Source organism: Gopherus evgoodei, chromosome 1, assembly GCF_007399415.2.
Source record: "Gopherus evgoodei ecotype Sinaloan lineage chromosome 1, rGopEvg1_v1.p, whole genome shotgun sequence".
Lineage (NCBI taxonomy): Eukaryota > Metazoa > Chordata > Testudines > Testudinidae > Gopherus > Gopherus evgoodei.
Window position 1 is genome coordinate 250,997,468 of NC_044322.1, and position 15,664 is coordinate 251,013,131.

At 45.7% G+C, this 15,664-nt stretch overlaps 1 protein-coding gene across 1 annotated transcript in view; it reads right to left on the bottom strand.

The window, feature by feature from the left end:
- Positions 1-15,664, bottom strand: part of CACNA1C (calcium voltage-gated channel subunit alpha1 C) — a 672,248-nt gene that overhangs the window by 11,513 nt on the left and 645,071 nt on the right. The window contains 6 exon segments of the mRNA XM_030542977.1: positions 419-528; positions 1,074-1,202; positions 3,870-4,222; positions 5,330-5,464; positions 7,151-7,278; positions 9,045-9,146. Of these exon segments, the coding sequence (XP_030398837.1) occupies positions 419-528; positions 1,074-1,202; positions 3,870-4,222; positions 5,330-5,464; positions 7,151-7,278; positions 9,045-9,146 (957 nt within the window).

Sequence of the window (15,664 nt, forward strand, 5' to 3'; positions counted from 1 at the left end):
TTGCAAGAGAAGAAAGAAGAATATTTTCTTTCTCCCTGTTCAATATTTAAAGAAAAGACTATCACATACTAATTCACTCCATCGGCTGGCTCTGTGGGGAGGTTCTTTTCGGCCCACAGAGCTCTGATAAGTTCCCCTAGTTCACATGCAGACTTAACCAACCAGTTTGCATAGATGCATGCAATCCCGAGAACCACAGATTTATACACTGACTGAGCAGCGTGTAAGCAATGGAGAGGCCTGCTGGTAAGACGTGCATTGTCAAGCTCTTATCCTGCTCTCTGTGTCTCATGTTCTTCCTGAGAAGCAAATTGCACATCAAAACCTGAGGCCACACATGACATGATTCTCCAGCAAGATGTTAGAAATCAGTCAAGGTATGAGAAGGTACAGCTTGTACATCCTGCTGGAATATTACCCAGTGACGAGGAGCGAAGAAACCCCCTCTTTGGAGACTGCCTGGAGCTCTCCCCTTTGTTGTTTTCAGGTGGAGTCAGTTGTCTGTTTTCATCATCTTGGTATGAGAGCCTGGAATGAAAAACAGAGAGTTTGGAACCATCACTTGAACAGCGTTTCATGCTGGATGGGATATCCCTTCTACTAGGGAAAGGCTGCACTATTTGAAAGGAGATGAGGAAGAGGAAGAACACTCTATTCATGAAGAAGGGATGTAGCTAGCTTGTTTGCTAGATCTAAATGCTCCAGAGACAGCATCCAAGACTGTGGGACAGAGAAAGCTCTCCTGATGAAATTGGTGAACGTTAAACATTAGAAATGGATGGTGAAGGGGCCTGGAGGTAGCCCTGCCAGTGGTATCACTGGGAGGAAAGGGACTTAAAAAAGTCATAGAAAAAATTCCTTTCCCAATACTATTTGCCTGGGCTTAAGCACGTTTTCATCTTTTGATATCTGGATTGGCGCAGTGTTCCATCCTCAAACATGTTTCTTCTTACTAGCCTTCTCTTAGTTCCATTCCCTAGGCTGAACTGATGAAGGGTCTTTAAAGAAAGATATCACACAGCCCCCCAACCAGAAAACCTCAAACAGCTTGGCCACTCTATTGCAAAGCTTACATTTCAGTAGAGATCAGGCTTGGTTCGCTACAGTACTCTACGTCTTCATTCAAATTCTCATCGTAAGTCTCATCCTGAGACACTTCCTCTTGGCAAACGATTGCCAGCTGGCTGTCTCTAGAACTGGAGCTAATGAGCAAAAAAGGCAAGTCAAAATTTGGAGATGGTAAAGAAAAGCTGCTATCGAGACAAACGCGACAGGGCTTCATCTGTCTGCGTTTATTGTTATGGCAGGTGCCAAGCCATCACACAAAAATCAATGATCAAAGACAAAAGCACAATTCATAAATACAAGTGACCCTTTGTTTTGTCCCCACTTAGTTTTGTCTTAATCAAAGCATCAAGAGTCAGTAGTGATGTACATACTATGAATGTAATTGATCACGCCTGCACTGCATGAGCATTCAGGGCACTGACAAAATTCCTAAAGTCCTGTCACCTGGGGCTCAGTACAAGACCTGAGATGGATTCCCTGAGGGACAGCGGGGTGGATTTTCTTCTATGGCTGTCACAAAGTGCCAGTAAGGAATTTCAAAGGGGTGCCTCCTTGACATTTTACCACCCCTCTCAGCTGTAATGCTTATGGTCTCTTTTTCCTGTCTTCCACTCTCTGTGCCATTTCTCTCCCTCTGCTCTTTCATCTTCTCTATCCCCTTGTCTTTCCCATCCTTGATCCTTATTTTCCAATCATAGAATATGAGTAATTTCAATTGAGTTCAATGGGTGCTATTCAAATTCTGTGGGTGGAGCAGCTTGAATTCCATCTCTACCTCCTCCTCCCTCCATTTCCTGTGCTGGCCTTCCTGGTATTAGGCTGCAGTCAGCAAGCAACTGAACAGAACCTGAATCTCTGAAATGCCAGCATGGAGAGCTTCAGAAATCTGAAACTTTCACTCTGTTACCTGTGCTGTCAGCAGGGAGCAGTGTGGCACAGAAGCACCATGTGGGACTAAGAGGAGAAGTGAAGAAACATGGTTGTTTGGTCATTGGTTCACTCCACTTGGTGGAGTGGAGGGAAATGAGTATATGTATGGTGCTTGGGTCAGTTGAAAAAAAAATCCAAGGAAGACTGTGTGAGCGATCAGACGGGATGATTGGCAATCATAGCTGTATGGGGTAAAGAAAAGGTCCTGTATAACAGTGTCATTCCCTCATCAGCCAACATGGCTAAGCTCTAGCCACTACACTATTTTGGTAAGAACAGGATAAAACAGACTTCACTCTGCAATGATCAGAGAATGACGGGGGTCAGGTCTGAGATCATGTGGAGATTGAGGTGAAAATTCCACGCACGTCCATCAGGTAATCCAGCTACCAGAATTCATACAATTGTCTGCATTATGGCTAGAGGAACCTAGTTGGTGAATGTCTCCTGAAGATACCATACTACTATTACAGTAGAACCTCAGAATTATGAACACCAGAGTTACAAACTGACCAGTCAACCATACATCTCATTTAGAACGAAATGTACATAATCAGGTAGCAGCAGAGACACACACACAAAGCAAACATGGTACAGTTCTATGTTAAATGTAAATTACTAAAAAAATAAAGGGAAAGCAGCATTCTTCTTCTGCATAGTAAAGGTTCAAAGCTGTATTAAGTCAATGTTCAGTTGTAAACTTTTAAAGAACAACCATAACGTTTTGTTCAGAGTCACAGACTTTTCAGAGTTATGAACAACCTCTGTTCCTGAGGTGTTCGTAACTCTGAGGCTCTACTGTACTTCTTTTAATCTTCCTGGCACTGAAAGGAAGGGCTTAAGTGAAACAATAATGGGGATTTGGACATTAACTTCAACAGGAGCAACTCTGGAGAACATTACAGCATGAGAGGAAACACCTACCGTCCCAATGTTTCATAGTAATGTGTCCTAGTTCACCAAGGAAGCAAGGGGGAAAAAGAAGACTATGTCAGGAATGTAACATAAACACAAGTAAGAAGGAGGAGGAGGAGAAGTATGGAAACAAATAGCTGTGAAATTCTTATAGTTTCCAAAACGAAGGGTGGGAAATGGAAAAGCTATTGGATTTTTTATTCAAACAAACTTACACATCTCTGGTATCCTCATGTTATTTTCTTCTCTTCTATAGAACAATTATTTCTCAACCTTTTCAGGCTGGCAACCCTTTATTTGAAGTCAGAAATATTCATGACCCCTTTACATTTATTATAACCGACTAAAACATGTATGAATGATAACAGCGATGAGCCTATGATAGAATTCATTCGTGTGTGTTTTGACAGGTTAACAGCGAATATCTGACTTTGAAGGGTAAGGATGTATGGAGAGATTGAGAGTGAAATTTCCTTTGCTTTAGATTATAATGCATTTTTGAATGCCTCACATCCCTCCTGATTGCATTTTATGAGCTCCCTGGGAGTTGTCACCTGCTGATTGAGAAATACTGGTCTAGAGTCTTCCTTCCAGTGGTCGCAATTACAAATTGCATTTCCCCGTTCCTACTCTATTTAATTTGCCTTAGATAAAACACCTTCCTACAGCCTAAGATGGCAGCTCCCTTCAGATACCAATGCTATAGTCTGGGAGATGGAGGGTGTTGATCAATGGTGGTGCAGTCCTTCTTCCCAGAGGCTGAGTGTGGTGCTTCTGCAGCATTGCTGGTCTAGGCAGCAAGTGATGAGCCTGAGAGCTCACCTCAAATCCTATGCACGACAGCACTTTGTCCCGCCTCTAGACTGTCGGAGCATGACTTTAACTAGGCAATATCATTTAAAAAAAATTGTACATATACATTGGTTTCATTAGCCCATTGCTTCTTTGGAGCTTACCTTTTGGAAGTGAGTTTCCAAGGGGCCTCCTGCACTCGTATGGTGGGTGACAAGGGTGTGCCATGCCCCTCCACTGTGCTGACAGTACTTGGGTAGCTGGGTGGGCTGTGGAAGCGGGACAAGGCAGTATTGTTGGCATTGTTGATGTTGGCGTTGGAGCCCGAAGACGAGTAGCTGCTGGGAGTGAAGGTGGAATCCACTAGCTTCTCGTGTGATGGGGACTCCGTATCTCCCTGGTTGTTGCCAGATTTATTGATGTGCAAAGGGCGCTGGGTGGTGAATGTCTGGGGGAATGAGCTCCGGCCATCACTTTGGTAGTAGCTGACATGGTTTCCGAACAGGCCACCAGCCCTCTGTCAGCAAAACAGAAAACATTTTCTCTTGGTGAGTGAGAATAGGTGCAAATGAGGACAGTTCTCCAGGCCTGGTGTTTGTCACTGCACCTCAAAGAATGTTTAGAGAAAGAAAATTTGGGGACCAATTTGGTATTGTGATATGGCCCGTCACAAGCAGAATGTCTCCCTACCAGGAAATAATCCTAGAATATGGACATCTCTGTCAGAGGGGCTGTGATGGGGTCTGTTGTAAATGAGCTCTAATGTAGTGCTCTGATAGATGACAAGAGCCAGCTCCAGAATACAGAAGGCCCTACAAGTGGTGAAGAGCCACCTTTGCACCTCCCTTCCATTCCTGTATTGAGTGGAGTTTGGGTGGGATGGAGAATCTGGGCTATTGTGTTCAATTCTGCGTACCACAGTACCAGAAAGAGATCCACTTACTAGAAGGAATTCAGAGAACAGCAATGAAAATGATTAACCAGCAGGAGGGACTAGTGAGGAAAGTTTTAAAGAGCCTGTTATGTAGAGCTTGACTAAGCCATAATGAAGGGCAGAGACAGTAACTTTCTGTAAGTATTTGAAGGGTAGAGGCACCAAGGAGGGAGAGGGAATGTTGAGGGTTGCTCAAAGGCCTAACTAAGAAAAAGAAAATTTAGCCTGATCACAAAAAATTCTCCATTGTGAGATGTATGAGGGGGTGCGACCATCTCCCAGGATGTGCTGGAAGACCCATTGCTTGGGTCACTTAAAAGTGGACTAAACAAAACACTAGAGAAAGTAGTGGATCAATAATGCATAGGATGGAGCATGGAGGTTATGACCTGATTCATTTTTTCAATTTCTGTGGGTCAAACCGTGACATTCTCACTCTGACTGCCTTTAGTCTTTACTCAGGCAAAATTCCCACTGAGGAAAAATGGAGTGGGCCCTCAGGATTTGGCCATCTGATTCTATCTGACATATAGCTTTATATTTTCCATTTCTGTTCTCTATAATACAGCCTGGGAAACTGAGAGAGAGAGAAACTGAAATGTAGCATATAGCATTGCTCAGTCTAATGTATTGGGCTCAGCACGTAGCCTCGTTCAAGAGGAAAAGAAGGATTACAGAAGTAGCACCTACCCTGAAGATATCATCTTCAGAGGCAGCAGAAACAGCTTCTTTCATGGCCTTGTCTAGCTCCTCTTCGGCTGTCAGATCTCCGGAGATCGCCCGTCGGATCTCTGGCCCAATGTCATGCAATGTGCGCAACCCGGCCTGGAAAACAGTACCACGTAATAGTCTGTTTCCATGTAGTTAGGTAAGCAATGAAAAAAGTATCACTTTACCCTGGACATCATCTGTTGCCCAGCACTTTATCATATTGATTAATTTAACCTCACCACTGCCCTGTGAGGTCAGCAGGTACTGTTACCCCATTCCCCTTTTAGAGGTGGCAAGACCAACTCACAAAGAGGGTAAGTTGCTAAAGGCTGCATAGCAAATTTCTGGCAGAATTAGCAATAGGACTGAAGACTCTTCATTACCAGGTGCTTGTTTTAACAAGTACTGTACATGTGCATAAACATACAAGCCCAAATGAGCAAGTGTGGGTGCTTTAGAGTTTGGCTCCTAAATCCGTATTTGGGCAAACAAATAAAAGAGCTGAGCACCTACAGTTCCAGCTGAAGTCAACGGGAGCTCAGCACCTTTGATAATCAGGCTAATTTTATTCAGGAACTTAAATATGGAGTGGAAAGCTGAATTTTTGGCACCCAGATTTGGAAATTTTAGCCAGAAACTATACCCAGCATTTACCAGACCTTATTAATTGGAATGTCTCTCAATTAGTGTTGTTCTAGGAAACAGTATAGTTGTCCTATGCTGATGCTGTGTACATATCAGTCTATTTCTCACATGGCACATTGTTTGCTTGGAGTCCAGTGTTATCTTTCTCTCTTACTGTAACAGTTTCAGAAGTGTCTAGAGCTGGGGATTGCTCTGAGTTCTGCAGCTGTAATCAATGCAAATTCTTTTTACAGAACTGCAATGGAAGCCTCTGACACGCAATCTAGCAATCCACACAGCGAATCAGTGGCAGAACTGAGACTAGATCCTAGGACTCATAGGGCTGGTCTACACTACGGGGGGAAATCGATCTTAGATACGCAACTTCAGCTACGTGAATAACGTAGCTGAAGTCGAATATCTAAGATCGGATTACTCACCCGTCCTCACTGCGTGGGATCGATGTCCGCGGCTCCACATGTCGATTCCGCAACTCCGTTGGGGTTGGTGGAGTTCCGGAATCGATATAAGTGCGCTCGGGGATTGATATATCACGTCTAGATGAGATGCGATGTATCGATCCCCGAGCAATCAATTTTAACCCGCTGATACGGCGGGTAGTCTAGACGTAGCCTTAGTCCCACGCCCTATCCACTGGACTCTGATGCCTCTGGAATCCAGGCATCTGCCTTGGTTTTTTTAACTGCCAGACACCTTCCCTGACCTATACATAATCACTCCCTCCTCAGAGGGGTTTAGAGTGAAACATTACAACAGTAACAATCTTACATTTATTTAGTACCAGCTATCCAAATGGAACCAGCAATCCAAATGGAAAGCACTTCCCAAACATTACCAATGGATTTATCAACTATGAACATAATTCACCCCAGCATCCCACCAACATAAGGAAGGGTGAATGGCCTTTGATAGGTGAACGTCTATCTAGAGGGATTGATGTGGCAGCTCAAGGTGCCTCCAATGTTCCCTCTAATGAGGGGCCTGTCAGTTGCTCAGTACAGTTCCTGAAGTGCATGGCACTTGCTGGGAAGGAGGCATGGCCAAGTGTCCTTGACTGTAACAAGGTTAAGGAGGTCTACAAACTTATTAAACCTCCAGCTCTATGTCCTTGTTTCATTCCTGTGGCACCCAGACCCATGTCTGCCCATCACTCACCTGCAAGGAGAGAGCATTCCGCTGTGAGGGTTTGCCCACGAGGCCTTGTTCTTTACGTTTCTTGAATTTCCGGAAATACTCTTGGATCAGGAAAGTGGCATAAAACTTCCCGACTGTCACCTCATCGTCTGCATGGGGGATATTTCCAAAAGCAAACAAGCAGCTGATTGTAAACAGTGAATTCACCAATATGAGCTGCAAAGCATAGCCATTTACAGAAGAAATACCAGGAACCAAAGAGAGGAAAAGGCATTCGTTTTCAGGGTAGAAGTACAGCAGGCTAGAGGGCACATTTACTCCAGAGCCATAGCGGTTTGCAGAGGCTCTGTGGGGGTCAGAGATGGCTTACATCTACGGGCACAGGTTAGCTATACTGGTACAGAATGCCTATAACTGATGGGTACATTTACTATACAGACATGGCTCCTGACCATTTCAGTCGCTTGTACCAATTTCCCAGATAAAACCTCAGTGTACCTGCAATGTCCTGTTGTGAATTAGTACCTGCTATAACCCAAAAGGGAACTTGGATTGCTTCAAACCAAGGGACAAATCCTGCAGTCCTTGCTTTCCCTTTACCCAGCCAAAACTCTCATTGACGTCAATGGGTCAAATCTTAACCCAATTTTTATTTAGGCAAAATCCACCTGGAGTCAATGGAAGCTTTGTGGGGCATTGACTTCTGTGAGGACAAGGGCTGAGTAAAGATTTCATGATCTGACCTTAAATACAGATGATCCTCAAAGTGCGATTCCGAGTGACAGCCTGAATGGGACTGCTGATCATGCTTGTAATAATGCAGCGCTGCTGTGGGAAGGCTCACCAGCCCAGCATGAAGGCTCATTATTAAGATACAAGAGGGGAGACCAGATGCCCAGTGTCTGGAAACCACAAGTGTTAATCATGCTCCTGCCAAGGATGAGCTATCAGGAGATGGATGGACCAGAAGAGAGAGGGGTCATTGTTCTGATGCTGTGAGAGGGTCAGGAGTTGGAGGAGGAAGGGCTAAGAGGAGGGGTCAAGCAAGAGGGTAAAGAGGGATGGATAAAGGGGCTGTGGGAAAGAGAAAAGTGGGACAGAGGGTGAGAGAGGAGAGTGAGACAGAAAGTAGGTAGCAGAAAAGGAGGGGGAGGAGGACAGAAAGCATGCCTGATACAATCCCGGTGCATACTCCCAAATCTACCTCAATAACATACTGGGATAGATGTGGATCTATGACAATTTATACCAGCTGAGAATCTGGCCCACTGTGTCCATATGGATCTGACAGGAGTACAGATTGAAAGCACAGGCTTAGGAACGCAGAAGAGGCCAGAGCCTTAGCTCAAGGTTGAAGGTTTATTTCTGACATGCTAATAAAAGTGATGTTACTCTGCTCTCATATGTCCTGCCTACAGCTACTAAATGTTTATTGCTTCTTCTCTTCCTAGCAGCAAATAGTCACTGACAAGGCAAATAAACAGAACACCCTGTACCAGGGATCACGTTAGAGTTATGCAATACTGATAAGCATCTAGCCCTTTGGAGAAAGGACATGGGAAATGCAAGGCAAAATCCTGTTGTCCCTGGCTCATTGGGAGTGTGTAGAGAACTGTAAACATCACTCCATTTAGATCTGGTGTATGCATCTGAGAATATTGTTTTCTCTCCCACTCTGACATCTCCACCTCCTCCCAAAAGTTGCCCATTGAGAGGGTTACGCATTCATTGATACAAGCATGATCAGCACTCAACCAGCTGTAGTGTCCAGTCTGACAGATATCATCGTGTAGAGGAAAGCATGCCACCCATATCCCACCCAGGACCACAAAAGTGACAGGATTATGGAAAGACAAAAAGCAGGCAGAGAAAGGGGTGACAAGACAGACAGACAAGGAAAGGCTAGTTTGCTCACCGCCTGCCGGGGGCACAACTTGATCCAGCAGCTTCATGCTGGTGCGCTTCCAGATTTTCTTAATGATTGCCCGGAGCTCCTCATTGGCTTGCTCCAGGTTACCTGCCAGGGGAATCAGTGAACAGAGGAATTAAGCCAGCTCCAGCAGAGGAGAAAAATTCACACCTATATTTCGGCATCCCAAAAGGAAAAGAGTGGCTCAAAAGTCTGTCGAATGCACTCTCTTACAGCAGGAGAATGCCTCAAGGGCAGCAGAGGGCAATTGGATGTGGGCAAGGGGATTGTCTGACCATGGCTTACTCCCTCATGCTCACAGCAGACAGTCTCATTCCTAAATGTGTAGAGACTGAAGAGCTGCTCACACCTCCCCGTGGAGAGATGGAAAGGTGGGAGTGCACATTCTGATTCTGGATGTGGTCAGACGTGTGCTCTGGATGGGCATTGCCTGGGGCAGCCTGGCTGAGGGAGACAGAAAACTGTAGCACCATTTTATGCTATAAATGACCACATGCGTGATCAGATACAGCACTTCCCGCCTTTTCGGAGGTCCAGTGAAGGCAGAGCAGTGACAAGAGAGGGCCTGTGGAGGGGAACTATTTCCGAAGGAAGAACCATCTTGTAGTAACAGCACAGCTGGGAGTCAGGAGACCTGGATTCTATTCCCAGGTCTTCCCTGCTCTGTGCAAAGCATACGTACTACCACCTCACAGGGAAGTTGAGAGTCTGAAGTTGGTGGTGGTGTGTGAAGTGCTACGGGGAAGGCACTAGAGACATGCAAAGCATTCTGACAAACTAATACAAAGGCTATTTTAAAGGTATTCTTGCTTATTTTATGAGGAAGGACTTTGAGAGCTTAATAGGCTCCACCTGTGAGGTATATAAGCATGGTACAAAAATACTTGAGGGGACCATACCCAAGACTAGGATATTGCATATTGCATCCAAGGAACTCTAACCTCTTAACAGACATTACTGAATCAAGCAACACAATACCTCTGGAACTGAGTAAATATTAGTATCTCCATTGTCTGTGATCCCCTTCCAACTGCTTTTCTCTTCCCTGCTGCCCACCTTATACCCCTTTGGTTTATTTTTCTAACTCTCAGGTATGCCCCTTCTTCCATGCAGTCCTTTATGCATGGAATTTCCTTCCTTCTCCTGGTGGATCCCATTACCACCCTCTTCTCCCCAAGTGCACTTGCCTCATGGAGTCTATCATTGTTACCCTAAGTGAACTCCCAGGCCCTTACAACCAAATCCATATTGCCTTCTGCATAGGGTGACCAGATAGCAACTGTGAAAAAACAGCACGGGGGTTGGGAGTAATAGGCGCCTATATAAGAAAAAGTCTCCAAAAATGGGACTGTCCCTTTAAAAACAGGACATCTAGTCACCCAACTTCTGAACCCCTTTCAGGTTCCACTCCATCTGGTGCTTTCAATGCCCCTAATGTTCTGTCAGACTAATGAGGGGCCCAGTTTTGTAATTCCCCTGTGGACTTACAGTAGGAGTCCCCTCCACCTCCTGATACAGTGAGCTAAGACTGGAAGCTCCTTTGGGAACTCCATCCTCCCCAGTGTTCTGCACAGCAGTGTGCACACCAGCAGTTCTTAATGAGTGATAACGTTAAGTGACTTGCTCAGGATTACCCAGCAAGTCAGTGTCAAAGTCAGGACTTAGAACTCATGCGTTCTGATTCACAGTCTCCTGCTTTAACCATGAAGAACATACTTACATGGTTTGAAGCTAAGGCCATGTCTACACCACAAACTTTGGTCGACACAAGTTACATCAGCATAAAACTCCCGCAGTTAGTATGTTCCTTGTGCACGTATGTGTATTTGCCTCCTTGCGTCAGCGCTGTGCATATTCACCCGCAGTGCTCGTATTGAGGCACAGTGTGTTGCACCATGGATAGGTATCCCAGTGTGCAACCTGCCACTATCCAGCGCCCACTGTCTTTTGGGAAGTTTTGGCAATGCATGATGGAACCAAAACGAGTTGCCCAGGGGTGACTGGGAGCAAGAGGTCAACTTCCCAGTTTTCAACTGTCTCCATCCCATATTGTCATCTATAGCCCATATTTTTCACACTTCTTAAAAAATCTCACGAACCCTCGCTGCCATCCTTGTTCTCCACCATCTCTGACAGAAGCATGGAGCCTGCACAGCTTTACACTATTGTCATAAGTGTTGCATGCACAGGATGCATGATCCTCTGGTAATTGTAGGGCCGTAAGAAGACCCAAATCAGTGGGAAACATGATGATTTCACGGAGGACAGACTGCTGTGGAACATAGCGAGAACCAATGGAAGGTTGTTGGTGGCATTTACGGAGCATCTGCAGACAGTGGAGTGCCACTTCTGGGCCCGAGAAACTAGCATCGACTGATGGGATTGCATTGTAATGCAAGAGTAGGACTATGAGCAGCAGCTGCAGAACTTTCAGATGCTCAAGGCCACATTCCTGGATCTGCATGCTGAGCTTGCCCCAAACCTCCAGTGCAGGGACGCCAGTATGAGAACTGCATGGACAGCAGAGAAGTGAGTGGTGCTTGTATTGTGGAAATGTCAGTGGGAAAAATTTTTGGAACTGGAAAATACACTGTGGAGGCAACTGTTGTACAACTGTGCAGGGCCATCAATCATCTCCTGCTATGCAGAACTTTGACTCTCAGCAATGTTCAGGCCACAGTGGATGGATCTGCAGCAATGGGACACCCAAATTGTGATGAAGCAATAAATGGCACAAATATCTCTATTTTGGCCCCATCACACCTTGCCACAGAGTGCGTCAACAGAAAGGGCAACTTTTCCATGGTTATGCAAGTGTTGGTGGCTCACTGGGGACACTTCACTGATATCAGCGTTGGCTGGTCAGGTTAGTTGCATGATGCTCACATCTTTAAGTAAACACAGGACTGTTCAGAGAGCAGCAAGCAGGGATTTTCTTTCCTGAACAGAGGATTACCACTGGGGATGATGAGATGGTAAGAGTGGTCCTTGAGGACCTAGCCTACCCCTTGCTCCCAAAGCCGTATACCGGCCACCTCAACAGCAAAAAGGAAATATTCAACTACCGGCTCAGCAGGTACACAAAGACAGTTGAATGTGCTTTTGGTAGAGTGAAGGGAGACTGGCATAGTTTACTGACAAGACAGGAGCTCAGTGAAAAAAAATGATTATAGCCACCTGCTGGGTCCTGCATAATGTCTGTGGGGCAAAGAGCAAAAAGCTGCCGCTAGGGTGGGTGGCAGAGGTGGAGTGGCTGTCTGCTGAGTTTGAACAGCCAGACATAGGGGCTATTAGGAAAGCTCAGTGTGGAGCTATCCAGCTCAGAGAGGCTTTGAAAGAGTACTTTTACTGCAAGCCACAGTAATGTGCTGTGATGGTCTGTGCACTGCCTGGCCCTGCAGTTTTGGGGCCTGCTAGGAATTACATGAGGTTGGGGTACATCTATGAATATAACACTGTCAATGCACCTATTCATTTTGTGGTGCTTGTGGTACATTGATAATTATTACACTGTGCTTGTCTCTGGACCTCTGAGTTGTGTCACACTGTACAATAACAATTAAGAGGAGGTTACTCAACTGTGGAGTAACTGACGTTCTTCAAGATGAGTGTTCCTGTGGATGCTCCACTCCAGGTGTTGGTGCGCCCCAGCGCCTTCGCTTGGAGATTTTACAGTAGTACTTGCATGCCAAATGTGCCTCAATAACACACGCATGGCCCAGGCTCCTCAGTTCCATCTCTACAATGGAGATTGCTCCAAACTCCAAAGTACAGAGGAGGAGGGTGGGTAGTGGAGCACCCACAGGGACACTCATCTCAAAGAACGTCAGTTACTGCACAGGTGAGTAATCTCCTCTTCTTTGAGAGATGTCCCTGTGGTGCTTCACTCCAGGTGACTGAAAAGCAGCATCTCTTAAGGAGGTAGGGACTTTGGATCTGGTAAGAAAGCTGTAGACAGCACAGCTCAGCCCATTCAAACGTCGGTCAGGGGTCCCAGAGTAAGAGCATAATGTTTAGCAAAGGTATGCTATGAAGCCCAGGCGGCAGCTTTGCAAATATCTGTGAGGGGAATGTTACGTATGCCACAGACGTTGACACAGATCTGGTGGAGTGTGCTCTAACAGAAGTTGGAAGATTCATCTTCTTTAGTTGGTAGGATAGGCGGATGCAGTCTGCTATCCAATTGGATATTCTCTGAGTAGAGATGGATTTGCCTCTGAATCATTCTGCGATTGAAATGAAAAGTTTAGGGGAAGCCCTAAAGGGCTTAGTCCTATCCAAATAAAAGGACAATGCTCTGCACACATCGAGTGTCTGCACTGCCGATTTGAAAGTGTTCGCATGTGGTTTAGGAAAGAAGGTTGATAGATGGATAGGTTCATTGAGGTGGAAGGAGGAATTCATCTTTGGAGAAATTTAGGATGTGTTTGGAGTGTGACTTTGTCTCTAAAAAATATAGTGTACAGTGGGTCAGCCATAAGCGCTCCAAGTTCTTCTACACGTCTGGCAGCTGTATTGGCAACTAAAAATGCAGTTTTCATGGATAGATGTATAGGAGAGAGCATGTTACAAGTGGCTCAAATGGATGGTGCATGAAGCATGTGAGGACCAAGTGTGGGTCCAGGGTTGAATGGGTGGTCTAACGTCTGGAGGCCCTAGAGGAACAGCTTTGTGATGGGTGGGGGGAGAGCGAAGATAGAAGTGTCTCCGGTCTTATTGTGAAATGCTGTAATTGCTGCTCAATGTATCTTTATGGAGCTAAAGGAGAGCCTAGATAGTTTAAGTTCTAAAAGATAGTCTAGTATTAGTCTAGTGAAAGAGGGGCGGAAGCGGAAGTGGAAGTGCTGTGCTTGGGGGAGCACCAGGGAGTGAACCTAGCCCACTTATGGAGATAGGTGGTACGCGTGCATTGCGTTCTGCTATGTAACAGTACAGTTTGTACCTGTTCAGAGCAATCTAGTTCCTCATTAGAGAACCATTGATAAGCCATGCTTTGAGGTGCAGCATCATTACGTTGGGTGGTGTAGTTGGCCCCTGTGTTGTGATAATAGGTTTGGAATAGGGGGGAAGTGGAATCAGTGGGCAAACTGATATCCTTGTTAAAAATGAGTACCATTCCTGTCCGGGGCTATTAGTATGACTCTAGCCCTCTCCGCTTGCATTTTTCTGTAGGTGCACTTTTGCCACCGCAAGAATCATGGAAAAGACGTGGGGTGCTGTTGAGAGGCCAAAGGGTAGAACCCTGTATTAATAGTGATTTGAGCCCATAACAAATCTGAGAAAATGCCTGTGAATGGGGTGTATAGTTACATGAAAATAAGCATCCTACAGGTTGGGGGCTGAAAACCAATCTCCCTGCTCCAGCGCCGGAATTATGACTGTGAAGGTAACCATTCTGAATTTTTGCTTTCTGATGAACTTGTTGAGTTGCCTGAGGTCAAGGATGGGTTGCCATCTCCAACTTTTCTGTCAAAAAAGTAGTGGGAATAAAGACCCTTTCCCCTGTGCTGATCAGGCACTGTCTCCACTGCTCCTGTGTAGAAGATGTTGCACCTCTTGTTGGAGAGGGGTCCCTGAAGAGGTATGGAGTGGTGGGGTTGAGTGGGTATGGACAGGAAGGGGATGGAATAGCCCAATTGGGTGACCTCTAGGGCCCATCTGTCCATAGCGATGGCTCCCCAGTTGTGGTAGAATGGGAGTAAACGGTGATCAAAAGATTGGCTGAGCAGTGTAAGTGCTGGAGTGGGTGGGAGATCTTCTATACCCTCGACCAAGACCTCAAATCTGCTTATTAGATGGAGGGGGTTGCAACGGTGCTGATGTTGTGGGGTGTTGTCATTGATGCCTGGGTCTCTGGTACTGTTGCTGCTGGTGGTCGTATGGCCTCTGTTCTTGTGTGTAGGCCGGGTATCATGTGTGTTGGTAAGGCTGACACCTGTATTGTCTTCTTCTAGTTTCCGGTGTATGGATGTCTAGAGATCTAAGCATCGCTCTGGAATCCTTCATGGTGTGCAGCACCTCATTGGTTTTTGCTGCAAATAACTTCTTACCATCGAAGGGAAGATACTCCACAGTGTTTTGAATCTCGTGTGGGAAAGAAGAGGTAAACCATGAAGCCAGATGCATCATTATGACCATCACAGTGGATCTGGCAGCTGTGTCCGCAGCATCGAGGGCAGCCTGCAATGCCGTGTGGGAAATAATCTGCCCTTCAGAGATTATTGCTTTAAATTGTTGGCTCTTGTCATCTGAGACGTCATTAAGTCCATGAGTTTCCTGTAATTTCTGTGATTATATTTGGCCAGTAGGGCCATGTAGTTTGCCACTCTAAATTGTAGCATGGATGATACATAAACTTTGTGGCCGAGTAGGTCCATTCTTTTTCTGTCCTTGTCAGAGGGAGTGGACTGGAAACGCTGCTGCTTGTTCTTTTGGTTGGCTGATTCTACTACCAGTGAATTTGGTGCTGGGTGTGTGGAAAGGATTTCTGAGCACCTGGAGCGGACATAGTATTTCCAGTCTGCCCTTTTGCAGGTAGGGGGTATGGTGGTTGGGGTTCACCAGATATTCTTGGCAGGATCTATAATGGCTCCATTAATAGGTAA